The sequence below is a fragment of the Strongylocentrotus purpuratus genome, unplaced genomic scaffold, assembly GCF_000002235.5.
Source record: "Strongylocentrotus purpuratus isolate Spur 01 unplaced genomic scaffold, Spur_5.0 spur5_scaffold_6, whole genome shotgun sequence".
In the NCBI taxonomy this organism is placed as follows: Eukaryota; Metazoa; Echinodermata; class Echinoidea; order Camarodonta; family Strongylocentrotidae; genus Strongylocentrotus; species Strongylocentrotus purpuratus.
In genome coordinates this window covers 10,877,025-10,886,368 of record NW_022145612.1, presented here as the reverse complement: position 1 = coordinate 10,886,368, position 9,344 = coordinate 10,877,025, and the positions used below count along the sequence as shown (strand labels likewise).

At 36.4% G+C, this 9,344-nt stretch overlaps 1 protein-coding gene across 1 annotated transcript in view; it reads right to left on the bottom strand.

Moving 5' to 3' along the window:
- Positions 1-3,989: 3,989 nt before the first annotated feature.
- The window catches only part of LOC100891631, a 45,072-nt gene continuing 39,717 nt past the window's right edge, over positions 3,990-9,344 (bottom strand). Inside the window, exons 6-8 of the mRNA XM_003723382.3 lie at positions 6,216-6,330; positions 5,596-5,672; positions 3,990-5,279 (exon numbers count right to left, since the gene is read on the bottom strand). Coding sequence (XP_003723430.1) covers positions 4,207-5,279; positions 5,596-5,672; positions 6,216-6,330 — 1,265 coding nt within the window. The 3' untranslated portion in view covers positions 3,990-4,206. The remainder of the gene's footprint in view (positions 5,280-5,595; positions 5,673-6,215; positions 6,331-9,344) is intronic.

Genomic DNA, 9,344 nt, shown 5'->3' with positions numbered 1-9,344 from the left:
GAAAAAAGAATTCTCACAGAATCAAACGAAACTTACACTGAATGTTCAAGATTACAAATAAATGTCATGTGCCAAACAATTTTTGGAAGAAAATGTATTCTGGCTGAGTAATGAGCATAGAAAGATAAGGAAATCAAGGTAAGCTAGCCCCGACACCATTTGTGTAGTCCCATTTACATCTTTCTTTGTACAGTGCTTGTTACTTTACCAAGACTGGGCCAAATTTATTATGATTTTGATGACTCCAGAACCTTGCAGTGCACACCAATACTTACATGTTACATGATCAACTTTTTATGATCCATTCCACACCTTTTCTTTCATAATGCAATCACATTACCAGAACTCACCTTTATCTTTAAGTGTTTATGTTTTTATATAATTACAGAATTTTTATGGTGATTTGTAAATGAGGAAGAAGTTGACAGTTAGGACACCATAAATTGCTGGATGAAATATACGCATTTGAGTGAGGTTTAAACCTTGCTTGAAGTTTGGCAGCTTTTGAGAATATGGCTCAAAAAGTCTAGATGATGTATATTGTTATTGGAAAGGTGGATATGATGAGGTTCATGAGATCATTATTGACTTTCATGTAAATAAAATTGATATTTTTTATACATGAATATATATATATATACCGGTATATATAAATAATCATGGCTTTCAATTTATTTTGGATTAAGAAGAATCTGGTTCATAATATTTTTAGAAATGTGTATGATTTTTTCAGGAAGCAAAGATTTTTTTTTAGATGGCAGAGTTATACACGTATAGATTTTTTTAAATGATTTTCTCTAAAGACTCTAGGACAGCGTGCTTTCTATGATAATGTGCTGATAAATGGCATATTAATCACATATTTGGTGTATTATGTGTCATTATGCTAAATGTTACATGTTCTTAAACTATTTTTGTTTTCCTCAACCCATTTTTTTAATACAGTTGAACCACAATGTTGGTAATTTTTATAATTGTTATATAATATATCTTTGATTTCCTTAAGTTTTTGTCATCTAACAAAGCATTCCCATGACTTCAAAGATATATCAAGATTTAGATTTAAATCAGTCAGACCAAGTGTATAGGTGTCATTTGAAATACAATGTTATCCTTTGCAAATCCTCCCACAATTTTTATTTTTATATTAACATTCTTAAACTCATTCATTTATACAACTTTTGAGATATATCAATCTCTGAAATATATAGTTATAACTCTTGTTCACAGATACTGTTGACATTTTAACAGTGATTGTCTTAACATGTTAACTCGTGAGTTACATCTCGATTCTGATGTCTGTGCATTAAGTGTATTTGATAACAAAGATAAAGTGATCAGAAATGTGCAATGAAAAATAATGTTAATATAATAGTTTCTTTATAGCATATACTATATATACGAACTCACTACTAGCAATGAATTTGACATTGATTTGTAAAATTGTGTAAACTTGATAAGTATTATTTCTGAAGAAAATAATGACATGAATCAATCACATCGTTTAAACATGGTTTATTATTTAGAATCTTGGTGTTTCTTTTGTTTTTACTTTGGCTGTTTACAGCTATGAGATTCTTAAATGAAGTTGAAGGCTCTTCTATGAAAAGCCTATACCTGTAGAAGTGTCGTAGTCGAGTGGTTTAAGGTCTTGACTTGAAATTCAAAGGTCGTGGTTCGATCCCCGATACGGCACTAATGTCCTTTGGCAAGGCATTAATCTTCATTTGCCACACTAGACCCAGGTGAGGTAAATGAGTACCTGGCAGGAATTAATTCCTTGAAATGCTGGAGCGCTGTAATGGTAGCTAGGCTAAAGGCAGGGTAATAATTAATGCACCTCGGAATAGAATTTCTAGATAGACGGCACTATAGAAATGCCTATAATTATTATGAATTATTACCTGTAGCTGAAAATAATTATTTTACCTTTTCTATTATCATTCAAATGCATTAAAACATTTTAAAATCATCTCAAGACCTTCATTAATGTATGGTCTGCATGGTATATTACAAATATCATGAAATTTTACCAAAAATTGTGATTGACATTGTTATAATTTTTTACATTTGTAAATTGTGCCTTAAATAATGTTGATGCATTTGAAACATTTTCATGACGTTTCATACATACTTTATGAATAATGGTTGGATGCATTGACATGCTGAATGCATACGTATAAGTATATGATATACCAGTACACTTAACATAAATGCAAACATTTTAGCTATTAAATGATACCTGTTTTATCTTTATTCTATTTGTGCATCCATGCGTGTGTGTGTTTATGTGTGGGTGAGAGAGAGAGAGAGAGAGAGAATATCAAAAGTGGGTTGTGCAAAAGGCAATATTAAACCAGGGACTTGGAATGCACATTTTAGAAATCATCTATCACAACTGTCCTAAAAACCTTGACCCCTTATGAAAATTAGATTTTTAATTAATTCAGTAAATTTTTCCACGAAAGAATTTCGCATTTGTTCTTTACATGGTCATAAGCTTATACTTACACTAAACTTGGTGGTACAGGAAGAATTGAAAGACAAAGTAAATGAGATGGTTCCAGACATGAAAAATATTTCATGTTTTATTATATTATCTCAAAAGTATAAATATTGAATTATCAACATTGTACATGTCCCTTTTTCTTAAAAAAATGACATCGTAATAATAAACACAGTTAAGTACAGAAATATTTCACTTTCGGTCATGATCGTCGCATAAGAGTCTACTTCAACCTACATGAAAAGTGTAGCATGATGCAAACAAAATAATGCCCCATTCATTGATGTTCTACAGAAAGTTCTAATATTTAAAAATATTAGATGACCAACAAAAAATTGTCTATGAAATAAACTATATGCTCACAAAACTCACTGCATGATAAAGAAAATATCTGGGAAAATATTGTATTTCATTATACAAACTAGAAAAGTATTACAGTATACTCAGTATAGGAATTCGAGAGTGAGGGGGAGGGGTAAAATGTGGATAAAGGGTGTGTGAGAGAGAGAGAGAGAGAGAGAGAGAGCGAGCGAGAGAGATAGAGAGAAAGAGACAGACAGACAGACACAGAGAGAGAAAGTGAGAGAAATAGAGAGAGAGAGAGAGAGACAGACAGACCGACACAATCTTATGAAACCAATATAGACAAATTTAAGAGAGACAGCGGAGGATGACAAAGAGAAGTGAACAATTATAAAGACAGACACCGATATTCAGGATGGAATGATAAAATAATAATTCCTTACATTAATGAACTAATAACGAACAAAAAAGATTTGAGAAGATAAGTAGCCTCATGCCGTTGATGATTATCAATATAAAGATAGGAAATAATTATCACCAACACGAATTAATATGAAATATAAATATATTTGACCATACATTTAGCTGAACACTGCTCTATACTTATGATGTGTTTTACTATGGTTTTTATATCCTTACATGATATTGAGGATTTACTTTAACTTAAACATATATAACAAGTCTTATTCATTTGATCAGTGTTAAGCAATTAGCATGAGATAAGTAGTATGGAAATGTTATTCATTCTTTTCTTCTTCTCATTTTTGATTAATCAAGAGTAAAACGCATCTACGTGGCTGGAGCACACACAACATGTCGAAAAGCATATCCGGACAGTTACCCCTGGACATCCACCCCCGGATAACCACCCCCAATCAACTACCCCCTAGGACAACTACCCCCTAGGACAGCTACCCCCTAGGGCAACCACCCTCTAGGACAACTACGCCCGAGACAGCTACCCCGGACAACTACCCCATGATAGTTGTACGGGGGATAGTTGTCCTAGAGGATGGTTGTCGTAGGGGGTATTTGTCTGGGGGTATTTGTCTGGGGGTAGTTGTCCGGGGGTAGATGTCCTAGGGGGTAGTTGTCCGGGTGGTAGTTTTCTGGGGGGTAGTTGTCCCAGGGAGTAGTTGTCCTAGGGGGTAGTTGACTGGGGTGGTTATCCGGGGGTGGATGTCCAGGGGATAGGTGTCCTAGAAAGGTAAAAAAGGGAAAGAAGGCAACATGAAAAGAAGATGATATGACTCCATCCCACACCCTCCCCTAACATGACGGCCTTATTTTCTGGAACGTTTTCCTCCATAGAATCCTTCTCTTAATTTCCTCAGATGGAGGAGAAAATTGTTGTTCATTGCTGATTACGGTTGAAATGTAGCAAAAAGAAGGGTTTATCAACAAGAACTCAACTGATCTGTACTCCGCGATTTGGCGACCCTGTAGCATGGTTTCCTAATTTTTGAGTTCTCATAAATGTGGTCGTCTGAAAGAGATAACATATCTTCGCCCTCGTCGTCTTCATCTTTGAGTTTTGATGGACTTAGAACTGATCCTGCTCTATCTTTAACGATGGGTCTAAGCTGCTGACACGATATCGTTTTAGGATTACTATTTGAGTCAATTCTCGAATCGGGATTATTATTCCGTCTGTTGGTCCCATTCGTTAACGAGCAACCATTGATAAACATATGTTCACTTTCCGATTCTAAACTCTCGGATTTCTCGAGGAGTCTTTGGTGTGGGCCAGTCTTTTTGCTGGCGGGGACGAGTTTCAGTACATCTGGTTTAGGTTTGATTGTTGGTTTCCCGTTTCGCCGGAACGCGGCTTGAAGGATCTCTCGTGCTTCGTTACGACCACGGGTAGCCGCCGCACCGACGACCACGGCTGCGGGCGTGTTCGAGTTCATTGGAAACGGCACCTGCCCAAACGGAAACAATCTCTTGCTGATATTCCTATCTTGCCATTTCGCGACGGAGTCATTCACATAGCCATGTGGAGCATTGTTCAGCGCCCTCATTTGTCGTTGGACCATGTACTGTAATAAAAAACACTCTGGGGACATCTCGAGTGGATCTTCCCCGTTCCCTCCTAAGATTCCATTCTCCCCATCCTGGCCAGTTAGAAACTCGTAAGGATGTGAATAGTCAATGCTATACATGGAGTCTTCGCGGTCTACGTTTAGGTACACATGCGAACCGTCACTGCTGGTTGAAGATTCGAGACTCCTCGAGTCGGCTGGTTCAGGAATGGGAGGATCTCGATGAGGGGGGCTGTGTTTGAATTGCGTGGAGATGCTACCGGCGAATCGGACGTGATGCTTGCTGGCATCTGGTGGTCTTACGGGTAGTGATGGTGATGAAGATGGTGGTGATGATGCTGGTGGTGGTGGTGGCGGTGGTAATAAAGATGGTGGCGGTGTTAATGAGGACTCGTTTGCTGATATGTTGATTTCGGATGCCGTAGTTACTAAAATAGAATGAAAAAAATTGTATATCGTTTGTTAATAATATCGTTAAAGTGAAGTTAGATTTAGAGATAATTACAATATATTAGGATGTTCTGTATTTCTTCATACTTTGGAGTCGTTCGTTTTGTTTCTGTAGAAACTCGTCAATCATTATTTATCTATGGGTGTATGTCCTATACCTAGTGGAATCAGTACCATATACATTCATTTTTATAACTGAAACCAATGTCTTTTAAATTCAAGCTGCATGAAAATTCATCGATAATAAAGTAACGATGATAAAGTATAAATTATAGTTGTACTCGTGTTGATTACCTGTTGTAGGTTGTGTGCTATTGGCCCCCAATTCTGTCTCATCGTCCGAGTCTAATTCCTCACAGTAATCCGAATCGCTGGAAAAGAAGATAAGAAACAGTAAGGATATCAATGAATGAAGATTGGTGAACAGTGAAACAATGTGATTATTCTGAAGTATTGAAAAAAAATAAAGAAAAGAAAGGCAAGTAATTAAAAGAAGAAGGAAATGAAAGAAAGAAAGAAGGAAAGAGAAATAAAGAACAAGGAAAGAAAGAAAGAAAGAAATGCAAAGAAAGGAACGAGTAAAGGCGTTGTCAACGTTTGCCTGGGGGCATCTACTGATGTGTCCAACTTCGTTTGGTGCAGGGGAATCCCCTTAGAGTTTACACAGTGAAGAATATAACAGATAATTAAATACAGTATCAAGAATGTTCTAACCTCTTGTAGGTGGGGAAACTAAACGAGATTAACTACAAAGCTTTTGAACTTTGAACCGTAAGGGAAAACAAATATATGTCTGATGACGAAAGGGAATAAAATAAAAGACCATACAATTAATGTGAGAACATAAAACAGAGAACAAAGTATGTGTGGGAGGAGGTGGAGGCGGAGGGGGTTTCCCCTGATGCTTGACTCACCGTTTGTATTCAATCTTAGACTTATAGCGCCTCCTACGGATGCTACACACCACACAGACGCCCCCGAGTGTTATCCACGTTGTTATGGAAACCACAAATAGGGCGATGACGTAACCTGTAAAGAAACATAAAAGAAGCATACAGTAAAATAAGATTTTTTAAAAAAGGAATAGGCACAATGGATGATTTCGTATTCGATGTTGTTGAACAAAAAATAAGTAGGCCAACCTACAGACAAAGCATTTGGAAGAATAAATATATCAAAGGCAAATGCACCCATCATCATATTCTAAATCAGTTTTCTTTGGAGACACTGATTATGGCGGTAAGCACCACTCCTGGTAGGCCGAGAAATCACTGCGTTTGAAATAATCAAATACAGTATTTCTATATTAATACAATTTCCCCTACTTTATGTGTTGTTGGTATATTTTGTCCGAGTTAACTTGAAACTGATAAACCTTTCCTTTCGATTCCATTTTAGACTCTTTCATTTTTTAACGGATTAAAACCTTACTAGATGTAACATAAGATGTTAATCATATTTCATCATCAGTGAGAATCCATGTAGAGATATTGCGTCGGCAACCATCTGGAATCATGATAATGAAGTTTACATTCAGAATAGTATAGCATGTCTTAACCCATTCTCTTCGTCTCATGTTTGATTAAGTGAATAATCATGAAACTGTATTGATGTGAATTTTCGAACCAATTAAGACCGGAGAGATTTATGTGATGTTGCTAAAATTTGACTTTTTTGTTGTTTTTGTTGTTGTTGACGGTTTATATTTTTATGTTGTTGTTGTTTCTCCTGCATTAATTTTTTGGTGAAAAAGATAAAGGTATTATATTAAATGTTCTTTTTTTGTTACACCGATACCGAATCAATGTGACTTCATGCGGCAATACAACTTCTGACTAACAACTGTTGCATCATGCCTACTTTTCCACTTGGCTTAGATTTTCATTAGAATCCCCCAGATTGCGATATTCCAACGAGAAACCATTTTCAAGGCGTCTCCGTTTCTTCTCGATACATCGAGGGACTTTAAAGAAAACACCACAGTGTAATCTTCACCAGGTAAGTCTTGGATCAATCTGGGTTTACATGTAGATCATCCTCATTAACCTGACAAGTCTACATACCACAGTACATCGGCGTGTCAATTATTCATGACTCAAATGATTAGATCTAGAAAGGACGTGCTCGCGGTGAGTCTAGCACAATTATCAAGATTCTCTATCCCCAGGTATATACATTGTACTTTGATTAGGTTCTGGAATACTTAATTAACAGGGATTAGTGCAGAGATAGTGGCGCCATGGGATATTCTAAATGTCCCCCACGGCAGTGGAGCCTTAAGTTTTCTAGGTACATGCTGCATTATTGTTATTGTCTTTGGTTGCTAGCTGTTAACACTGGTTATTTATCAACAACACGTACGATTTTTCATTAAAATAATTATGTGTCTATTATACATGTAGTGTCTATTTTTATCTAGTGAAAATTTCAAAGAGAATATTTTTTGGTTAATATTAAGCAATTTAAACGAGACTGGGGGGGGGGGCCTGTGGGATAACCAAAAAAAAGGGCAACTTTCGCCAGTTGTCAATGGGGGGGGGGGGGGGGGGAGCACGCATCCTTCTCTCGTACTTGGCGAAGTGATTCAAAGAGATCAAACTTCAAAGAAATCATTAACTTTTTAATGAGCATTTCTTCGTCACAAGAATGTCATAAAATGTTTACAAGGTCCTTCAATGTGTCCTCTTCGTCCTTAACACTCATTTTACAAGTTCCGATGAATTCCTAAGAGAGTTTTTCATAGCTATATACAGGTATAGTCGGTTGATTCATGCATTTAAGTAACTTGGTTTCCATTGATAGATATAATATCCTTGAGGGATTTTCAAGACGGTCAATTTTGTTTTTGTCTCACCCAAACCGCATCATTCTGACGATCTTCCTGGTTCGTGCATTCTATGACACATATCTTGTCATGCCGGGAGCACCAACACTGCTTGTCGGCCAAACCCTTCCTTTAAAGTGCGAGTCAAAATCTAAACCAACATTTCGAATTCCTTAACACGTTCCTTATAAGTACATTTATACAATTGATTTCAAATTGTGATCAATTTTAATGGCTTTCTTATTGTATTAATTTGCTAATTGTTAATCTAAATTATTCGCTTCATAAAAGTAAACATTTGGACATAACTAAAGACATAGGATAATGCTTAAGAGTTTAATTTTCATCATGTTTCCATCAAGCTTATTTCGAGGAGTAATGGTTGTTATATTCAAGCCAGAGGAGGCGCGATAGCTAAGTCGGTAGAGCATTGGTCTCGTAATCCGGTGACCCGGGTTCGAAACCAAGTCGATGCGCTATTGCCCTTTGGTAAGGCATTAATCCTCATTACCAGGTCCTTCGGAGAGGACCTAAAGCCGTCGGCCTTCTTGTTGCTTCCTCACAAGCATTATGCTTTCTTAGCAGTCAGGTAAAATAACCACCACCACACCATTTCTTGATATACAGTATGGGGTCACATTTTCTCAAATTGAATCCGTTTTTCTTCTAACCAACGACAGCAACTTTATAATTACAAAATCTTTAGCTATCAAAGAAACAATGCAAAAAAAGGGGGGGATATGCACAAGAGCCCTTGTGGAATGTACTTTTGATAATCTATGAAAGCATTCTTGGACAATATTATCAATCCTCGTTATCCCCTTTTTAGAAAAGCGATCTCAACAACGGTTTGTAGTTCTTAAAATCCATTGAAGGCCAAAAACTAGTTATGTTTTTTTATATAAAAGTACTGCCCATAATATTATGTGCCCTTTCTCGACTGCTACAATCGTATCAACAATTTTCACTCGGGCATGACTACGTTTATTCTCGATATTCAGTCAAAACTTAACACCAGAATAAACAGAAAGTCAAATATCTCTTGTTATCATAATTGTATTCGTCAAATTTTTTCATCCAGTTTTTTACATTGCATTTATTCTGTTTTTTCCATTCAATTATGTTACAATGGGGCAGTCCACTCTCTGTCATGAACCTAATAATTATATTTAATATCTTGTTTTGTATCTCAGAAACAAGAAACAAATTTTCAAACCAT